This window comes from Mastomys coucha, unplaced genomic scaffold (genome assembly GCF_008632895.1).
Source record: "Mastomys coucha isolate ucsf_1 unplaced genomic scaffold, UCSF_Mcou_1 pScaffold15, whole genome shotgun sequence".
Classification (NCBI taxonomy): domain Eukaryota; kingdom Metazoa; phylum Chordata; class Mammalia; order Rodentia; family Muridae; genus Mastomys; species Mastomys coucha.
The window spans coordinates 134,106,188-134,128,052 of NW_022196897.1; the positions used below are offsets into that span (position 1 = coordinate 134,106,188).

Genomic DNA, 21,865 nt, shown 5'->3' on the forward strand with positions numbered 1-21,865 from the left:
TGCTCTTACCTGCTGAGCAGCCATCATCTCTCTAGTCCACTGCCCAGCTTTTCTAGCAGGTAAGTTGCCTTTAAAAGAAAATGCCTGTAAAAGTCTGTTTCAAGTTGTTTGAGAATTTCATAATTCACACAGTGTAGTTTGACTAAATCCACTCTTCTATTCCTTCCCCTATAACTTCTTTCCTATTCCCTCCACCACGTTTTCCTCCCAACTTCAATTTTATGCGCTCTCTCTCTCTCTCTCTCTCTCTCTCTCTCTCTCTCTTTCTCTTCTCCTCTGTCTCTCTCCCCTACTTCACCCAACATAGTGAGTCTACTTGTTGCTAACTATATGTGCATGGGTGCAAGGCCATTTACTGCAGTATTGTAGTCTCCAAGGTTCCATATTTCTGAAGAAAAGTGATTGTTCTCCAGTATTCATCAATTGCCAACAGCTCTTCAGATAGAAGTGGGGCTTCATGAGCCCTCCCCAACACATGCTAGAATTTTGTGGAACTTGACCTTTTGGATTGTTTGTACACGTATCAACAGCCTCTGTGGTTTCAAATGTGAAACAGCCCCGTCATGCTTAAATACAGGTTCACCATAGTTATCTACTCCCTCTTCCCAGAGACTCCTAAGCTTTGGGAATAGGGGTATAAATCAGATATTTTGTCTAGACTGAGTACTCTACATCAATCAGTTGTAAGTCTCTGTATTACTCACTGTGCTGGATGGCTTTACGCCAACAGGACACAAGCTAAAGATGTCTGAGAGGAGGGAACCTCAATTAAGGAAATGACTCCTATAAGATGGGGCTGTAGACAGGCTATAGGGTATTTTCTTAATTAGTGATTGATAGAGGAGGACCCAGACCATTGTGGGTGGTGCCATCCCTGGGATGGAGAGCTTGAGTTCTTTAAGAAAACAGGCAGAACAAGACATGGGAAGCAAGCCAGTAAGCACCTTGATGGCTTTTGCATCAGCTCCTGCCTCCATGTTTCTGCCCAACTTGAGTTTCAGTACTGACTTCCTCTGGTGATAAACAGTGATACAGAAGCCAAATAAATCCTTTATTCCTCAACTTGCTTTTTGGTCATCGTGTTGCATCATAGCAATAGAAACCCTAGCTAAGACAATCACCATCTACCAATAAATGGAGCATCTCTGATGAGGGTTGAGAGATGCATTCATCTGTGGGTATGAAGATAAGAAATTGGGGAGCACTTTAATACTATGACCACTTAGCAGAATGTGTCTATAACCTAGCCAGCCATGGGTCTTTGACCCAATTTATGGTACCAGGCATAAGTTCCATCTTTTAGAGTGGTTTTTAAATCCAATCAGAAAGTGCTTATTTACTCCTTAACATTTGTGCGACTATTGCCAGGCATTGAGGTAATAGTCATTACCTCAATGTGCAGGATTCACAACTGGATAAGACTAGTGATTACTTTTCTCCTCTGGAAGGGTGTATAGATACTTCCAGCACTATGAAAACTGTCAGTAGGAATAAATATTTTTTAAAGATTTATTTATTATATGTAAGTACACTGTAGCTGTCCTCAGACACTCCAGAAGATGGTATCAGATCTTGTTACAGATGGTTGTGAGCTACTATGTGGAATTTGAACTCAGGACCTTCGGAAGAGCAGTTGATGTTCTTAACTGCTTAGCCATCTCTCCAGCCCCAGGAATAAATTTTTAAGTCAGTCAATAACAGCTCTTTGATACAAAGATTTAAAAACCATGTTTTCACGTTTTTATTACATCCTTACCATATGCTTCATGTCCATATGTTACACTAGTGTCTTAGTTAGGGTTTCCATTGCTGTGAAGAGACACCATCACCAAGGCAACTCTAATAAAGGACAACATTTAATTGGAGTTGGCTTACTTTTTCAGAGGTTCAGTCCATTATCATCATAGTAGGGAACATAGCAAAGTGCAGGCAGACATTGTGTTGGAGTAGTGAACAGAGAGTTCTACGTCTTGATCCAAAGGCAGCCAGGAAGAGGGTCTTTTCTGAACTGTGTGGAGCTTGAGTATAGGACCTCAAAGCCCACCCCCACAGTGATTCACTTTCTCCAACAAGGATACACCTACTCCAACAAAGCCATACTTGCTTGTAGTGCCACTTCCAATGGGCCAAGAATATTCAAACCATTACACATAGCTACCAAAATCTGATGTAGCTTTGAGTCATTTGTACTCATATAAGCCCTCACCTATATTTCTGCAAGTAACCCCAGTAAAATTCACTGCCTCACCAAATTGAACTTTGGCAGTGTTTTCACATTAGTTTGCTTTTGGTTTCCTATCTGGGATGGTATGCATTTTTTCCCCATGTAACCCTGAAGTAGTGTCACACAACTCAAGAGCAGTGAGAAAAAGGCTGGTAGGACCTGTCTGAGGTATCCAGACTAGAGCAGCATCAGAGTGGTTAGCTTACCTCATAAAGGGGATACAGGCATGACTACTTGGTAGGAGAGTGAAGTCAGAGGCCAGAAATACCTGGGGCTTAAATCCCAACAGATACCTATCCGGGAGCAGCAGCATGACCTGAGAGTGCTGGTGGCCAAGAGCACCTGGGACTAGAGGCCACTTAATCTTCGTCCTTACTACAGATAAAGGTACCTCCTGTGGGATAGAGTAGCCACTTTAAGGCCCAGAGACCAGCAACATGTCTGAGGGCTTGGTTTAGACATGGTACTGAGTAGAGTGTTCAGGGTGGTCTTCAAGGACCAGGAAAGTAATCCAGAGATTAGAAAACAGAATCACATACTGAACAGTTGGGTTCAGATTCTCCTTTAACACACCAAATAAGAACCAAGGTGATTAATGGGGCTTGTTAACATCTTAAGACACAGGGCAAGTGAGGTGGAGGTGGAGAGGCCATGTTGCCTAGAACATGGGGTCACATTTTGTGCCTCTTGCTGCATCTAACTTCATTCTGATGGCAGGTTAATGGGATCACAGTGGAGATTTGAGCAAGTTATGTGCCAGTAAACAAGTTTTGCTTACTGGTGGGAAAAATGCTCTAAGATGACCAGTCAGTGCTATTCAAGATGGAGTAGACAAGGCCAGTGGATGTTAGTTAAAAAAAAAAAAAAACTTACCAAGGGCACAAACTGAAAAAAAAAAAAAACTTACTGAAATATGTTACAAGTGGATAGCAGATGAGACCACAAACAGAAAGTTGCTTGGCTAATAGGATGTAAAAGTTTTATAGTAGTTGAGGGCCAATTACTTGATCTTATTGACCATTTGTGTGACATGCAAATCCAGATAGATAGGTGAGTATCTGACTATCTCATTAAATAGTACATTTTACAATACAATGTGTCTTTCTTGAGATTATTCATCTATGTCAGATGCTGTAGGTCACTAGAAATTATGCTTCAGATGTTTGTGTAAGACATCTTAATTTACAAGCAGTATCAAAGTAGTTGTGGCTTTGTTGCTAAAGTATGGAGGGTTTGTTTTTGTTTCTGACCTTTTTCTCTACAGTGGATGCCTGCATTCTAAGTAGTATCAATGTCATATATATTGCTCTTTTTTCTATATAGACATAACATGATAAAATTTAACTCATAAGTTACATTTGAGGATGAAAAAGCTACCAATACAATGAGCAACTGTAGTGTTCTACAATAAAATGATTTCGGACTTATGAGTTGCTAATTCTGGAATTTTCCATTAATATCTTTGGACTACAGTTCTTTGTGTAGTCAAACCAGAGTGAGGTAGAATGGTACACTTGATTACTCCCTTAAAGGTTTGATTCAAGTGCATCTTCCCAGCTTAGTTGTCCACTTGAGAAAACCTACAGCATGAGTTGATTAGCATTACCTATGGAGAGGATACCAGAATGATGTTATCAGAGAACAGCTGAACCAAGACCTCAGAAGTACTCTGGTTATATGTATCACACTCATCTTTAATGCCTGATGGATGTTGGATATCTCTTAGTTTTGTCATCAAATTCTATGCCCAACTTAAATATAGTCTTTCCACTTAAAAACTCTGAAGTGTCTCAAGGTATTTGTTTGCTCATTGTCTATATTCTACTTGCTTTTAACTAGTGCATCCAGATCTTAGAAATTTCAACTCAGTTCATCTTCTCTGGTAAAATTGGATCTCCTTCAAAACAAACGTGTATTCCAGGCTGAGACTTAATGTGTGCATTAAGATTGATATAGGTTAACAAGGTGGGACCAGTAGTAGTAAGACCTCGAAACCCCCATCATGTAGCTTTATGCATTTTCTTGGCTTCTTAATAAGCCTCATTCTCTCCTTTGTAAAGGGGTTACTCAGTGCCTAGGGAAGATGACCATGAGTAAGTGACATAAGAGGCTCAGGGCCTGATGAGCCTCAGGATAGTGAGAAGATCTGAGTTCTAATAAGCCATCAAGGCAATGAGGGAGGTTCTACGAATGCAGCTGTTGAGGCTGTGTGAAATCTCAGGTGGGGGTTGCCACATCTGTACCTGAAAAATTAACCTTGGGAACAAGGAGGGGGTATCATTCAGAAAAAAAAAAAGAGGGATGGGGTTGGTGTTGGGCAAGAATATAGAATTATACATTTTCCCAGGAAACAAATAATTTACATGGGAAAAATGGGCTGAATTGTAACAGGAAAGTTTTTTAAATTAACTTTCTTTGGAGAAGGAGAGAGAGAAATTGTAAGATCATTGTTACATTGTAGGTTTCATAATTTTTATTTTATTTTATTTTATTTTATTTTTGGTTTTTCGAGACAAGGTTTCTCTGTATAGCTCTGGCTGTCCTGGAACTCACTCTGTAGACTAGGCTGGCCTCAAACTCAGAAGTCCTCCTGCCTCTGCCTCCAAAGTGCTGGGATTAAAGGTGTGCGCCACCACCACCTGGCTTATTTTTTTTTAATTCACATTGCAACCCAATTTCAGCCCCCTTCTCTTCTCCCAGTCCTGCCCTTACAAAACCCTTCCCTTTTCCTCAGAGAAAGGGCAGCCACCCTTAGTAAACATCCCACCCTGGGACATCTGGTCCCAGCAAGACTAAGCACCTCTCCTCCAACTGAGGCCCAACCATGAAGTACAGGTAGGGGAAGGGGATCCAATGGCAGGTTACAGAGTCAGAGACAACCCCCACTCCAAACTGTTAGGGGACCCACATGAAGACCAAATTGCAGATCTGCTACAAATGTGTGGAGGGCCTAGGTCCATCCTCTGCATGCTTTTGGGTTGGTGGTTAAGTTTCTGGGAGCTCTCATGGGCCTAGGTTAGTTGACACTCTAGGTCGTTTTGTGGTGCTCTTGACCCCGCCAGCTTCCTTAAGTCCCCCATCTTCCACAAGAATCGGCCTGATGTTTGGCTATGGGTCTTTGTGTCTGTTTCCGTCAGCGGCTAGATGAACCTTCTCAGGAGACATTTGTGCTAGGTTCCCACTTACAAGTATAGCAGAGTATCATTAATAGAGTCAGGGATTGTCTCTTTCCCATGGGATGAGTCCAAGTTGGGCCAGTCATAGGCTGGCCGTTCCCTCAGTCTATGCTCCATTTTTATCCCTACACTTCTTGTTGGCAGGACAGATCTTATGGTTGGGCTGATGTTCCCCTTTTCCACTGGAAGTCCTACCTGACTACAGGAGGTCGGCACTTCAGTCTCTATGTCCTCCACTTGTAGGAATCTCAGCTAGGATCACTCTCATAGACTCCTTGTAGGCACCCCCATCCCAGGTCTTTTGGGAAATTCCTAGGGGACATCTCTGGGACTAGCCAGATACTTTTGTTTAATTCACAAAGTACTCCTAGGACCCCATGTGTGATATATCTCAGAAATGTTCTAATTCTTTCTAGCATCAAATGGACGCCCAGTGATTCAGTTACAACATTACCTGATACCAGCCTAAGACAACAGGAGTTTGACCTGCTTTCATATGACCTTCCACTTTGAGGAGAGGCCCTTGGGTCTGAGCATATTTGTTGTCCCAGCATATGGTAATGCCAGAGCAGGAAGGCAGGAGTGGGTGGGTGGGTGGGCAAGCACCCTCATAAAGGCAATGGGAAGGGGAATGGGATAGGGGTTCCCAAAGGGGAGACCTAGGAAGGGGAAAACATTTGAAATTTAAATAAAGAAAATATCCAATAAAAAAAAAAAAGAAAAGAAAAAATGACCTCCCACTTTAGATGTCAATCACAAGTGAAGGTTCCTGGGGTAGCTCATACTTTCTTTGGACTTGGCTATGAAGGGAAGGTCCCCATAACCTCTGGCAGTTTTGGTATCTTATTCCATTTTTTTGTCATGACTGAATATCATAAACTGAAAACAATAGAGGTTAAGGTTGATCTGAGGTTTGTGGTTTGAAGTACATATTTGTCTGGTGAGGGTGTCAGGACTGTATCATAGCAGGGTGGAAGAGTAAGTGACAAAAAGGCACAAAGTCACTCCTGAAAAAACTAACCTGCTCCAGCAATAAAGGGTACTTACTGATCCACTCAAAGATGACGAGGGAATCATGACCTATCTACTGGGTAAAGATTGCGCATCTTAATTCTAATTGCAGTCAAATTTGCCCCTGTGCCTTGGCATGGACAATTGCTAAGGAACAGATGAGCAGCTCAATGAAGTGATATGCACAGCCAGAAAGGACTTTGCTTGGGGGTTTATTCATCTACATCCCTGCCCCACATCTTCACCAATCCAGAAGCTCTCCTAAGGCTTTGAGGCAGGCACAGTTGATAAAATCATTAACCACTGCTGATCAACTCAGTCTTCATCCCCTTGAGGTCAAAGGTAAACGGCAAAGTCCGACTTATTTGCTTCTTCTGACAATGAGCTCCATCTATGTGTTGCTACATGGCTCACTTAGAGCTAACTTACACTTGCCTGAAAAGGGCTTGACATGGAATGTGTGGATGTTCCTTTCTCCTGTTATCACTCAGGAATACATAGGGTTTTAATTGCAGAAATGGGGATGAAAATCAAATATGTATTTCTCACTATGGTATAGTATTGTTATGATGTCAACAGACATTCCTTCCTTGTATCCCGCAGCAGTGTCAGGAGTTGAGAAAGGATCTATCGATCTACAGAGGAAGCAGGAGCCTTGCTGGCTACATCTACACCAGCTTTGGAAAGAAAACAGGAACTAGATACATTCCTTGAATGAAGAAGCATCATGGCCAGATTCTTACAGACCCTGCTGCTCCTGGTGTTCACAGTGCAGTTTGTATCTAGAAGAGTCGAAGCCTGGGGCTCACCAGAGATTGTGAGGTCATTCGAAGACATCCCCCAATCCTATGTGTATGTGCAGCATGCACTCTGGTATGCCATGAAAGAGTATAACAAGGCCAGCAATGACCCCTACAACTTCAGGGTGGTGGATATCCTAAAATCTCAGGAGCAGGTGGGTATGCTGTCTGCTTCTTGCTCCTTTATCCTCCAGTCTTCTGTTGGGGGCAGAGACTAGCGTCGGGATAGTTATTACACAGGAGTGGAAACAAGGCCATAGAATGCCTTTATCTACAACATAGTCTTTCATTTTAGAAGTGAGGATTAATTAATTTTGCTACTTATTAGTCTGAGATGTAGAAGAAACATAAAATGTCAATTAAAATTAGTTATAGTAACACTAAAACTGTAGGTCAAGGGCTGGAGAGATAGTCCAGTGGTTAAGAGCACTTTCTGCTCTTGCAGATAACCCAGGTTTGGTTACCATCATCTATAAGTTGGTTCCCAACTCTTTGTAACAACAGTTCTAGGGGATCTGACACTTCTTTCTGGCTTCTGAGATCCCCAGGCACATACATGGAATACATATGTGCATATAGGCTAAACACTCATGCACAGAAAATAAAGATAAATAAAAAATGTAAAGTGTTGATCACAGCTCAGAAAGGGCATCTATAGGTTTTGTGCAGTGTTGAGTTCCAGAGCACAAGCGCACTAGACTTGTACAGCAGCCTGGAACCACTGTGGCTAGAACAACTAGAACATTTACTTTATATTGATTGGCCTTTTTATTCAACGGCTCAGTCATTCAACTTACACAGTTCCTAGGCAGGAGATATTCTGTGCTATAGAGAGGAAACTGAGGCATGGAAAGTATACAATGCTGTACAGTTGGCAAGTAAGGGAGTCAAGACATAAACCCAAATCCTTGTGACTGTTATCAGGGTATGACTCCAAGTGACTGGATAGGGCAAGCAACTTCTGATTCATGCTCCATAGTAGAGAAGAGTCTAGCAAAAGGGAAAAACAAGGTACCTGAAAGGTCCAAAGTCAGAGGAGTCTGAAAAAGGAGTGAGGGGGGCTGCCTCAGCGTGCAAGAAGCCTTTTGTCTATTGTTTGCTAAACAATTGGGTATATACATTAGGCTCACAATTGGTTGGTGGCTAGGTGAATTGACACTGTTTGCAATTATTTTAACTTAGAAAAACATGTTTTCTAAATTATCATAATTTAACTTATGATTACTTAACTATGGTGGTGTGAAAGCAATATACATTCAATAGAAAACATGCTTTGGAATTTCAAATTTAGATATTTTCTTCAGCTACCAATACATGATATCATACCCACAATCATGCACACATACACGGACACATACATACACAATAATAATGAAAGGAAACTGTTTCTTGCATTTCCAACCTGTCTGGTTACTCCTAAGGGTACTACTAAGATATTTTGCTTTCTCCTTCCAGATATTTTCTTTCCACGTACATAGATTATGGAAAGATTCAAAGTTCTCTCTCTCTCTCTCTCTCTCTCTCTCTCTCTCTCTCTCTCTCTCTCTCTCTCTTCTCTTCTCCTTATGTGAGACAGAAAGAGATGAGAGATGTGGAGGGGTGTGGGGAGGGAAGAATAAGAACAATGTCTGAGTCAGTCATCTTCTACCATGTAGATTCTGGGAATCAAACTCAGGTTTTCAAGCTTGGTAGTAGGAGGTTTTACCCATGGGGCCATCTCACTGGTCCAATTAAGTATATTTTGAAATCATACTATATTTCTGTATTTTGTTTATTTTCACATTCAAAATGTCACAGGAATTCACACACACACACACATTCTTTACTTGTGTGAAAATACACACACACACACACACACACACACACACACACACACACACACACGGAAACTGAATTATCATAATTATTTTTGCTTACATTCTAGCAGATCAGTAGGTCTGTTAATAGAAAATATAGAACAATGAACAAGTCATTGGATTCATCATAGTCAATACTCTGAGTTGGAATTCTTTGGTTAGTGTATTTGTAAGATAATGGCAAGTTGCCACTGAATGCTGCTACTCTCTATCTATTTTTTTAAGTTTTATTACAGGGCATGGCTGTACTTGACCATTCACTGTTTGCAGTTTAATTTTGTTTATACACACTGTAGACTTGAAAACACACAGCCCTTAGCTTTTTCTTTCTGAATGTTGTTTGGATCTTGTGTCTTGCTTGAGAAACGTTCTTCCACCTATCGTGAATTTATTGACCAACTGAGTACTAGATATGTCTATGTTTTTAAAAGTAAGAGACAATTAGCGGAACTCTCATCGTAAAAATGCCTCTAGACTTTTGAAAGGTGGGTGCAGCAGAGGCTGAAACTTTCAGTTGTGCTTGAAGTCATTGATTGAGAGGGTTCCTGCAGGTATCCAGACAGAGAAGCAAGTCCTCAAAGACACAAGAATGGAAATTATGTGCACGTTTACTTCATCAACCTGGAACAGACTTTGGGGAATCGAATGTCAGGAAGTTTATTATCAGTATATTTAAAACACAGTGCAATTTAGCAGAAGGTTTCCAGGCAACAGTCAGTCCAATGCTGGGTGCACAATAAAGCTTAAGGTGTGACTGCAGATAAACTCTTTATTTTTTTCCAAGGTACTTGTGAAGGTGGGTTTTATAGTTAAAAAGCTTAGAATCTCGTGTGGCCTTTGAATGATAGCATAGAGATCAGCAAGCCATAAAGTACTTGAGAGAACTCCCCTGAGGGAAGGGAGAGTCTGGAATAATCATTCTGGGGAATTTGGGTGAGGTCTTCCTCCACAGACAGCACAAAGGTCACTGGGTCATTAACAAAAGCTACTCTCAGCTTTCTGGATGGAATGCACTCATTTGATTTTTATCCCCTTCAATGAGGAGACACCCCTGCATGATTAATATTTTCCCGGGTTTCTAAGTGCTTTTCTGTGAGCACAGAGCCCTTTGTGCTCCTCCTAAAAATTGTAGAACTCTCTATTCTCTCCCTTGGTCTGTCAATCCTGGACTCTCTCATGGTGGCCTCTGGAAAAGACATGTGCTGTCATTTGAATGTGTCCTCCTAAAAACATGCTTTGGAAATTTAATCCCTTATGCAAATGTACAAAGATGTAGCCCTAAGGGGAGGATTTGATGCTACAAAGAAAAGTTTTACCTTTGTCGTCTGACTTACTTCTCTCTCTGACATTGTTGTTGTTATTATTATCGTTATTGTTGTGTGCATATGATATGAATATATGTATTCGTTCATATGAGTAGTGTGTACGTGCACATGGGTGCCTGTGTGAGTGCTTACTGGGTGCTACAGATCAACATTGCTGTTTTCACTGATCACTTTCCCCAAACTTGAAGCTCATTGATTTTGCTAAGCTAGCTGGCAATTTCCTTGGTTACTGATTTGTTCTTAAAGGTTTTGAGGCTGCACACTTGAACTCCTGCTATTTTTTTTAATGTTCCCTCTTGTCCTTCTGCACTCCACTATGGTAGGATACAGAAAGAAGAATCCTGCTAAGGTCCCTGATCTGTGAATGTGGAGCCTCAAAAACCCTCAAAACTTAAATACCTGTTCTCTACAGGTGACCTAATTTCAAGTTACAATAAATAAATTCTCTTTGTTTATAATTTTCTTGCTTTGATCTAGGAATACTTGTTATTACTATATCAAATTTAAAATTCAGGAGTTAAGGAGATGACTCAGTACAGTGATGGCTGCAGACACCTGAGGGCCTGGCTTTGAACTATAGCATCTACTCAAATGTTAAGCATTGCAGTGCATGCCTGCAACCCAACAATCAGGGCAGTGGGCAAGCATAAGCAGATCCCTGAGCTTCTTTTGCCACACAGCTCAGCAAAATCAATGAGCTCCAGGTTCTGTGAGAGTCATCCCAAAAGACATCAATGCTGATTGACCTGTGGCCTTTCAGTGCATGGTCACTGCACCAGCCCATATAAATATATACATATCACACATCCATGTATACACACAATAATAAAGATGATATCAATAAATAAAAGGATAAAACAATTGTGAGAGAGAAGATAAACAGATGTCAAGAATTCTCTCAAATAATCTCAAAACTTCTGCCAGGAGATGTAGCACCGAGGAAGAGCATATTCTAGCCCTAAGTAGTCAATGGCATATTGGCTCATCAGAGGAGATACTTGGTGCCTTTTTCTTCTATGAGATTTAACTTACATGACTCATTGACAGATCACAGACAGTCTGGAGTATTATCTTGAAGTAAACATTGCCCGAACAATGTGCAAGAAAATTGCAGGAGAAAATGAAAACTGCTTGTTTCAACAAGATCCTAAAATGAAAAAGGTATGTATGTGGTTGACATAAGAGGAAATTGCCCTGGTCCCATGTGATAGATAGAGTACATTGAGAGGACAGTTAAAACACATTTGGTAGTTTTGTCTTTAAACTTTGTTCATTCGAGACTGCAGTCTAAAACACATTTGGTAGTTTTGTCTTTAAACTTTGTTCATTCGAGACTGTAGTAGCCAGACTGCAGACCTGAGATGTTGTTTCTATTATCTATCATTGACACCATCCTATCCTATATTATAAGACGTATTCATACATACATACATGTGTACATGCACCTAGGGAGACACAGACATGAGCACACATAGAGATACATATACATGACACATAAAAGTAGGCTTAAATCAAAGCCAATTCATTACCTATTGCATTCTGGACCCGGTTCTTCTGGGCAACTGTTCTTCTCCTGTGGTATGTACTGGCAGGAATGTTCCAGATGAGTGGGCCAGTCACAGTCACACATGTAGTACTTCACAGAAGATTGGCTGATAAAGCTAGAGCTACTCAAACTTCATTCCTTCTGATTCAGGCTCCTCTGGCACAAAGTCATAGAGCAAAAATCTGTCCTGTTCTTTTCCAGGACTAAGGGGTATCCTGTTATGTGGATCTGTCCTTGCTAAAACCAGAGCCATTTCAGCCAAACTAGTATATATATATCATTTTATATTTATTAACTTATTACCTTTCTTATAAAGAGATATTCTAAGAGAATCTACAATTTAATTTCTATTATTACTATTACTATTACTATTACTCTTTCTCTCTCACTCTGTGTGTGCATGTGTGTGTGTGCATGTGCATGTGTGTGTATGTGTGTGTGCATGCACTTGTGCATTCGCATGTGTATGCCAGAGGTTAATGCTGGGAGTCTTCTTTTACTGTTCTTTATTTTACTTTTTGGAGATACTGTTTTTCACTGAAGATGGAGCTTGTCCTTTGGGCCAGAAGGGCTGGCGGGGAAGGCCCCAGGATCTGTGTCTCTCTGTGCGGTGGTCACACAGTGCTGAGGTCACAGCTTTGTGATGCTGTTTTCCATGGCTGCTAGAGATCTAAAGTTAGATTCTCATGCTTATTCAGCAAGCGTTTTACCCACTGAGCCATCTCTGCAGCACTGCCATCTTAAAGAAGAGATGAGTTGACCCTGCTATTAGTCCTGGGTAGTGGTCATCTTGGTAGATACCCTACCCTAAGTGCTATGTACTAGGAGGGGTTGAGCTAGTGAAGAGCATGTCATGACCATGTCATAGAAATCCTTGATGCAGGGAATGTCAGGAAGAAATCACCTTGTCTGATTCTATGAAGCCTGCTGTTGTTTGGAAGCCCTGGGAGTATGTGGGGCTGCTTGAGTGAGTCTGCATGTCTAACATACTACCCTATGTTCAGTCTTCTGCCCCATCATGTAGGACTGAGGGTTATAATTGCTATGCACTAGTGTTACCAGGCCTTGTCCATCAAATGTCTAAAAAGCAAAGACATTTCATATTTCAATTTATGTTGTGTAAAGGAATTATGTTCTATAAGTTTACATCAATGTTTTCTAAAACCATATTCTTATGAAATACACTAGGGATAGAAGTGGTGTTATGTTATGTTCTTCTGGAACCATTGATGAATGTCCAATTCTTCCAGGAGTAACCTTGGGTGACATCTGTGTCAAGATAACCTTGTTGAAGCTTCATAAAAATTGAAGCTTTTCTTTTCTTTGCTTTTTAAACTGCCATGTATTGTGCACATTTTGGTGGAATTCCTTTGCTTGAGGCTGTCATTCATGTCATATTGATATCATAAAGGCATTTCAACTTTACATATTATTCTAAGTTAATATGGATTTTTAGGACACAGACAAGAAAAACAAAAGTGCACATTGTCCACCATGAGCCTGGAACCCACTCCTTCAAGATTCTGAGACTAGGTCACACAACTCTGTGCGATTTTCCACCTGAAGGTGGTTCTGCTTGGTGTCTGGACAGATTTTCTACTTCTGAGAGGCACAGGGCTCTGTGCTATTCTTGTTTTATTGATTCCATGGGGCTGGATCTTCAGGAACCCAGGCACAGCTGATGGCCTTTATGGACCACAGGAAAGTGGGCTGTAGATAGAGGTGGATTTCTATGACCGACCAGTTTCTGGATTCAGACTGATTCTGTAAAGAAGGCTGGCTCCTCTGCCTGAAAGTTCAAGGTTGGCCATACGTGTACTGCAGTTTGTATAGTTGATTCACTTTCTTTGTTCTCTTAAGTCAAATTCTGGGAACTAGAAGTAAGGAATTGTGGGATTTTCATACTTTTTATTTCATACTAAATCTCTCTCTCTTTCTCTCTGTGTGTGTGTATTTGCACTTCTGTGTGTCTGTGTATATGTTACATATGTGCATATGTATGTAATATATATTTGTGGACAAATGTCCATGCATACCATTTTTTACCTTATCTTTTGAGATAAGTTCTCTCATTCTCTCATTAAGCTTATTGATTAGTAGACTGGCTGGCCACTGACCTTCAGGATCTTCCTGTTTCTGCTCACACTGTGCTTGGGTTATAGAGGTACAACTATATCAAGCTTTTTGACATGGGTTCTGGGTATCCAAATTTAGGCACTTTACAATGCCTTCTCACAGTTTCCTAAGTAACTGTTCTTTATGTCTCTTTTAGATGGTGTTTTGCATTTTTGTGGTTAGCTCCAAACCATGGAAGTTTGAACTTAAAATGCTGAAGAAGCAATGCAGAGATATCTAATCAGCATCTGGTACACCTTGCCACTCTTACTTTTCTCTTAAATGAATAAAGATGCGAGTAAGATAATGGACCACCACAGCTGACCTGCTGACTTTATTAAGTGTGTGTGTTCTTTGGAATGAGTGTTGAGAGTGTGTGATACTATTTTCTGGGCTTGGGTAGGCTTCCCTAGGTGAGTCCATCATTGCTGAGGAAAGGGAATCTGTAGCCAATAAATGGATGTTACTTCTAGCCTAACAACTCTCCAAGCACAAATACCTGTCACTGTGCACAGTGGCTCCACAGGGTCCCTCCTTCACTCATGTTCACATAGCATGCATGGAATTAGCAAAGCACCTGTCAGTTGCATTGTCATCTTTGCTGTCATTCATGGCCTCATTTGAGTTTCTGGTTGATCCCTGAGAAAGTCATTTCACTCAGATACAACACTCCCTTGTGTCATGTCTGTCTGTCCGTTCTCTGACTTTCTTGCCCAAGACCCGATTTCTCCCACTCATTGAAGGACTGGCCCGGCCCCTGGCAGGTGGTGCCCCACTCTTGTGTTGTGTCTGCTTGTCAATCAACTAACGTCTTGCTAACCTGTACCAGGACCCTATTTCTCCCATGGGTTAGGGGGCCAAGGCTGGTCCGGCCCATGGCAATTAACTTCTTAGCTCACACAAGGCTAAGGAATCCTCTAGAGTAGGGTTTAATCTTAAGTGAAGGTTTGGAAAGATAGAGAAGGACAGTTGATGTTTTGCATCATAGCTCCTCTAGCTTCCAAGTTCTATTTAGTCCTGAGGGTCACAATCTGGTAGTGTTCACAAAGAATTCTCCAATGGCTTTCTACTAGAGTAGGGTATTTATTCTCTACTTATAAATATGGGGAAGATGGCTTTGTTGAGATCAATCAGAAGGCCAGTTATAATTCACAGCACAGCAGGCTTGCAATTCATTTGTGATGATGGTTGGTTTAGATCTGCAGGCACAGAAAAATCTATGTTGCCTCTAATGTCTTTCTGGAGCTTAGAGAGACAACTAAGGTAACACATTGCCCATAGAGAGCAGCATCCACTAACACTGCCTGTCTTCTGTGTGTGATGGGTGAGGTCATCACTCATGGAATCCTGTTATGGGGTCAGACAGCAGACATAATTCAACTTTGCCTCCTTTGACCTGGTGCCTGGTTGGGCGGAAGGGATAAATATAACAGCACTTTTCCTGGTCACAGCTCTGTGGTGATTGGGAGCAGAGTGTGGGACTCTAGGAAAGAAATTCTTGTAGAATTAGGTGTTCTGCCCAGAAATCAGGCTGTATTTACTGCTCCTTATCGCTTCTTCATGGTCTCACCCCTTCCTACTGCTGTGTACCTCTTCTCTTCTCTTCTCTTCTCTTCTCTTCTCTTCTCTCCTCTCCTCTCCTCTTCTCTTCTCTTCTCTCCTTTCTTCTTCTCTCCTCTTTTCTTCTCCTCTCACTCTTTTTAACTTTACATTGATTTTTTTTTGTGAATTTCACATCATGCATCTTAATCTCACTCATTTCCCCATCCCTTTGTAACCACCCTCTGCCCTTGTAATTTCTCTCCCAAAAGAAAAAGATATCCATTGTGGAAGCTGTAGGGTGTGACAGTATGTCCCACAGTATATCCTTTGTCCATACTCCTCTAGGTTGTCCTGCTATTGTCCCAAGTCTCTTAAAAAAAAAAAGATCCTTACTAGGACTCCTCCAGGTTATCCTGTTATTGTCCTAGGTCGTAAAGATCCTGTAGCTTGAGATCAGCAGGACTGGCCCTTTCACAGTCCCACCTCACACGTCCCACCCATTTGCAGGTGATATTGATTTTGGGGTAGATCAATTCAGAGCCCTTGATCCTGGTAGCATGCTGGCTTTCCTGAACTAGCAGGGTGAGTTCTCCAGCACTTCTCTGGTTAGGCCACCCAATGCCATCATTGGAGGAGGCAGGGTAGTTCTCCTGCACTCATGCTTTCAGGGCCAGCTCCACTATGCTGTCCACTCAAGGCTTGGGCCCCACTTTATCAAGTGCTGCAGCCTTTGAGGGAGTGGGCCAGCTCTCCCTACTCTCACACCCTTGGTAATGGCTCACCGGTGCCTTCATCATCAGGGCCAGCTCCATTGTGTTGCCCAGTTGAAGTAGAGGGCCCACTCTCCTGAGTGTTATCACTTGTGAGAGGTAGGGCCAGCTCTCCAGAGCACCACACCCAGTGAGTCCAGTTCTACACAGGCCCTGGACATCCACATGGACCCTTATGGTTCCCTCAACCAGGTATATCCTTGTGCTCCCTAGTAATAATATGAGCCACAGACATTGACACAGACCCCTGGTGCTGCATAACCAAGGACCCAGACATGTCCCTCAGCAGCATCTTGGGCTGTGACCTCAGCAAGGCCTTAGGTGTCAGAGCTGATCATTCACAATTCCTCTCTACCATCTCTCTTGATAAGGCTCAAGCTGCTCCACTTCTCTTTCTTTCCCATCTGACCACCACATACTCACACACTGTGGTGGTTCTTGCTGCAGGATGGCCACATGGGCTGGCAGGTTGGTGGGCCCCTGGGTGACATTCTCTTCTGCCAAGCAGGTGTCTACACTGCACTGAAAGGCAGGTCGATAGGTGGCATGGAGGTCCACAGGTCTTTGTCCATCTTCCACCTCCCATGTGGTATTGTGTTGTGACTCTGTGCATCCATGGTCTGTCTTCCTCCTCCTGCTGTGCTGCCTGTATTTGATTTAACTTGATTTTTATGTGTCCTAGGCATAAAACAGCTTTTGCCACCAAGCTAGGCAGGTATCAAGCTAGGGTGAACAAAGGACTGCCCTATGTTCTGATTCTAACTGATGTAAGAACACCACCACCACTGAGGTGTCTCTGCCCATTGTCAGAGGTTTGTGCACATTTTTATATCTGTGAGCATACACATAGACATCTGGTTGGTTTCCCCACTGAGCAGGGGACACGGGCCTTGGGATGTCAAATCTTTGAATGTTTGTCAGTAGGCCTTAACTTCTTGTTGGTCCTAGACAAAGGTAGGTTGATGTTGCTGCTGGCTCTCCTATTATCTGAGGTACATGTACTGATAAGATAGAGCACTGAGGGAGACCAGTCACCACCTTTGGAAGAATCGCTGCAGCATCATCCATAGATGGGGAGAGCTCAGTCTGTTGAGCCCAACCTTCAGGGCTCACAGAGTTCTGATGCTTCTCCTCAAGCTGTCTACATGGGGCCATGGGAATGATGCTGGAAGAGGAATGAGGAATGAGCTTTGACTCTCAAAGAGGGGAAGCACACATACCTGACAGTCTTCAGTGTGTTACTTGGTTTTGTATAGCAGTGACCTCAGTCCCAGAAAATGGAGTCCAGTCTCTCAGTTCACCTATTCTTTTCCCCTGATCTACAACACACCATCTCCATCAGATGTTACACTGTATTTGGGACAGCCAAACTCAGTGCTCTTACAGTTGCACTATCCTCTTGTGTTCTAACTTGACATGAATTCCTGTTTGCATATATGAAGGATGATATGTGATATGTGGTTTACGCACTGTATAGGCTGTCATGTGCTATAAATATATGTATGTACGCCTATGAAAGCCAGAGGTGGTTGTGGGCTGTCTTCTTCTATCATACTCCACCTTATTTTTTGAGATAAGGTTTCTTACTGAACCCAGAGCTCACTGGTTTGCCAACATATTACCGGCTAATGAGCTCCAGGAATCTTTCTGCATCTGTCTTCTCATGGTTAGGATCATAGGCATGTGCTGCCATGCCTGGCTGGGGATACAAACATGGATCCTCATGTTTTCAAGGCAAGCCACTTTCTAATTGAGCCATGTCCTCAGTCACTTAATGCCCATTCTTATTCAACATAAATGGCCTATTTTGAAAAGTGAGATGTTTTCAGAGAAATGATTTCAAATTAGCCAACTAATGTCATATATGAGCAGGCAAAACATCTTGCTCTGACCTTATTCAAAAGATCATCTGTTTTTTAATCATAAGGACCATGGGACTATGGAGGAATCCTGTTTCATGTCATTAGGACTAAAACACATATTGTCCCCAGGAGAGTGACATTCAAATATCTCTTTAAATTTGATCTAGGTTCTAAGTGTGGTTCTAAGTCTTGGGTAAATGTGTATTGTAGTTGTAGGAGAATGGAGATAGAATAGGTTGTGAACCTACAAAGGAGAGTTATGTGCCAGGGGGCTGGTAACACGGGGAGATGAGTGAATCCTCCAGGCCACATGCTTTTCCCTGACTTTAAAAGTTTTTCATTCTGAAGGCCATTCAGCTGTGTAATATATTGTTGGTTTCCAGCAGGCTTTAGTGGAAAAGATACATCTGACCAAAGCTACTCAAGAACTGAATACTCTTCTTCAGAGAATGTCTCCCCGTGTCCTTGGGAAAGTTGCTTCTATCTTCCTGTCCACCTTGAAAAAGTAGCTTTTCATTATCTATCTCCTGGGAAAGTAGCCCCTTTGCTGTCTTCCCACCTCTCCACTGAAAGCTCTTTTCTTTCCTAACAATTAACCACAGAATCAACCCTTCCTGGGAAAGGAACTAAAAAGATGTGTGGCCCTGAGATGTTCTAATCAGCCTTTTTTTTTTCTCCTCCTTAGGTTCACAGAACTCAGAACGTCCCAGAGATAGTGGCTCTGCCTTGGTAACAGAGTAGATAGGAACTCCAGAAGTTGCTTCCCACCCTGATGCCAGGCAGCCTCTCTCACACACCTTTTAGACTCCCTGTATATTGGTTTGGACTTTTTGTTTGTCTGTCAGTTTATTTTACTATGTGTATGACAGCCATGCATGAGCATGCACACTTTGATATGCCTCAGAGGACATCTTGGGGGGAATCTGTTTGTTCTTTCATCACAGTATTCTGGGAATCAAACTTGGGTCCTCCGGGTTGGCAGCAAGAGTGTTTACTTGCTGAGCCATTTTGCCGGTTCTCTATGCAAGTCTTGCACCCATAACTTCCAGACAAGTGGTCTTTGTTGGTCACAGGTTCCATATTTTCAGTTTTCCAGTTCTCTAAAGAGCCTTTCCCCTTGTCTTAACACTTTTTTCCATATTGGCCAAGGAATGTTCTGCCTAAGCCTCAGAACTTGGAGCTCTGTTGTTCTTGCATGTTCCCCACTATAGGGTTTCAAGACTGAGGAGTATGTTGGTTTTGGCCATTCAGTTTTCTTATCATAGAGAGAACATAGATCTGAGATGCTAGAGAAGAAAAAGCATGGTTCTCATTCTGAACAAGGGAGCACTCTTCTCTTCTGGTGAAGGTGTTCTCAGATCTGCTTTCCATGGAGACCAAGGTTCATGAAAGACCCTGCATTGTCATGCTCACAGATCCCTAGAGGATGCAGCTACTGTGAATCACTGAGCTGTGCTGATACATCAGAGGCTACCAAGGCCATAACTGGGTATTCTGAACTAGTACTTAGCACATTATTCCAAAGGAAAAGGAAAAAGATAACTATTTGTGTGTTGGGGAGGGGGGCAGGATCTCTTTCCCAATGATTCAGTGCTACCCTTGTATTTTGAAAGCAGCTATCAGCAAAGTGTAAACAAAGGAGGATGATTGTGGTTAAATAAACCACATTCACACTGCAGATGGTGGCTGAAAATGGCTCTTGGCACATAGCTGACAATATCTGACAGTAAAAAAAAAAAACAAAAAACAAAAAACAAAAAACAAAAAACAGAAGACAAGAATCATATACAGCTGCCAGGTGGTGGTGGTGCACACCTTTAATCCCAGCACTTGGGAAGCAGAGGCAGGCAGATGTCTGAGTTTGAGGCCAGCCTGGTCTACAGAGTGAGTTCCAGGACAGCCTGGGCTAAACAGAGAAACCCTGTCTCGAAAAACCGAAAAAAAAAAAATCATATACAGCCAAGACAAAGCAGAGAAAAAGTGGGTTCCACTTCCAGGAAGGAGACAGGCGATGGTTGTGGGACGATAGCATGGGACTACTCAATATAAAGGAGAGTAAAGAAAGCAGAGTTTATATTAAACAGGGCCTTATCAAGGCATACAAGAGTTTGCTAGTAAAGAAATCACCACTGAGAATACTGAAAACGAAAAGGAGGAAAAAATAGAGGCCAGGACAAAGCTCAAGGGATAGAAAGCAAGTGACAGAGGAAAAAAGTACAGACTAGGTCACAGACCTGCAGTGCTGGGAAATGGGAGGATGCAAAGATGCATGGCCCTTTGAGGATGGTCCTGAGAGTTCAGCTGAGCCTCTGCCTACAGAGAGAAAACATGACAGGACATCAGCAAGTGCTTGGGCCCTGGGTCTGAGTGACTCATGCTGAAGAAGGGTCTAAAGGCAGAGACTGAATGGGCTGGTACATTCAGCCTGGGGTTGGGGGCCAGTGGAGGGAAGGCAGAGACACTGGTTGAAGATCCCTGACAGCAGTAAGACAGACACAATGAAGGGAGATAATTGATCAACTGCTAAAGGACTCGATGCCAGATGTTAAATTTGGAACAGAAACTAAAGAATGTTAATCTCTGACCTCATTTGCTCGAAGGACATTTAAGGAGGCAGAGCTAAAACGTTAGTGGCATTGTGCATGCCATTTGAGCTCCATGAAATGAGGAAGGGACTTCATAGACAATAAAGGGCCCAGGATCTGAGATGGGTCACAATGCCTGAGGATGTTTCCAGGGCCAACCTGAAGGGTCCTGTACTCACTCCCAGAATCTTAGCCCCAGGCCCTAGGCACAGCCACAGTGCAGTACAGGCTCCTTAAATCCAACGAGTGTCATCCTGTCTTGGTTCTGAGGCCTATATCATCTTATTCTGTTAGACTTGGGGGTCCAGGGGTTGTGGTGGTTGGTTTCTGTGTGATCCCCCTCCTTCCTGCTGGATTTAGAACAAGCTTTTCTATTTTTGATCAGATGCTTGTTAGCCTGAGCCAGTGAGTAGTCCTATCCTAGTCCCTGGTCATGGCCTAAGAAATTCACACAGGTTAGTGAATGGGACAGTTTTCTACTCTTTGGACTAGTTGCCTATCCAAGTTAGAGTTCCCTCTTAGGATAAGATAGATTATGCTGGAATAAGAAATAAACCCTCCCACATCAGTTGAGTACAGAAAGGTTTTCTTGGACTCATGAACATCCAGCTCAAGCCAGGTAGCCTTCCTTGGTGGTCTGTTCAGAGCTGCTCTGTGTACAGCTATTGGGCTTCCTTCTTCCAGGTCCTGCCCTAAAGCAGGAGAGAATAAGAGGTGAGACATGGAGAGCATGAAGCTTATAAGTTTTATATTATTTTGAAAAAGGTAGAAAGTACTTTATACTTGCGTTGGGTGGGGTAATTTAGTCTATAAAACCACTTAAACAGGCTGGCTGACTGCATCTGCCTGGTCTCTCTGGCTTCTGTCCTGCTTGGTCTTCTACCTCTGTGTTTGTGAAATAAAGGATATGTTAGACTCTCCTAACATGGCCGAAGCTTGCTCTGTTCTTGTGGTATAGTTACAGGTTCTGTTTTATATTCTGACTCAGTGGCAGGTACATGTGGGATGATGACTAGGTAACCTCTCTCTGTTTGCATCTATGGTTTGGTTGAT

The 21,865-nt window shown here is 42.4% G+C and overlaps 1 protein-coding gene across 2 annotated transcripts; it reads left to right on the forward strand.

The window, feature by feature from the left end:
- Nucleotides 1-2,460: 2,460 nt before the first annotated feature.
- LOC116092422 (cystatin-13) lies at nt 2,461-14,370 on the forward strand. Of its 2 annotated transcripts, XM_031373687.1 has the most exons (5): nt 2,473-2,611; nt 5,817-5,957; nt 7,015-7,366; nt 11,440-11,553; nt 14,211-14,370. In XM_031373687.1, the coding sequence occupies exons 3-5, from the start codon at nt 7,139-7,141 to the stop codon at nt 14,292-14,294; spliced, it is 426 nt and encodes a 141-aa protein (XP_031229547.1). In that variant the 5' UTR covers nt 2,473-2,611; nt 5,817-5,957; nt 7,015-7,138; the 3' UTR covers nt 14,295-14,370. The 2 variants fall into 2 exon arrangements, with proteins under 2 accessions (XP_031229546.1, XP_031229547.1); XM_031373686.1 differs by lacking the exon at nt 5,817-5,957 and having other exon boundaries at nt 2,461-2,611.
- Nucleotides 14,371-21,865: the final 7,495 nt, after the last annotated feature.

What these genes read in the sequence shown, in the direction of transcription:
- LOC116092422 (XM_031373686.1), top strand. Translation starts at nt 7,139, where the DNA reads ATGGCCAGATTCTTACAGACCCTGCTGCTCCTGGTGTTCACAGTGCAG. An exon ending in TCCTAAAATCTCAGGAGCAG is followed by an intron (nt 7,367 to 11,439) that starts GTGGGTATGCTG and finishes ACTCATTGACAG; the next exon opens with ATCACAGACAGTCTGGAGTA. An exon ending in AAGATCCTAAAATGAAAAAG is followed by an intron (nt 11,554 to 14,210) that starts GTATGTATGTGG and finishes TGTCTCTTTTAG; the next exon opens with ATGGTGTTTTGCATTTTTGT.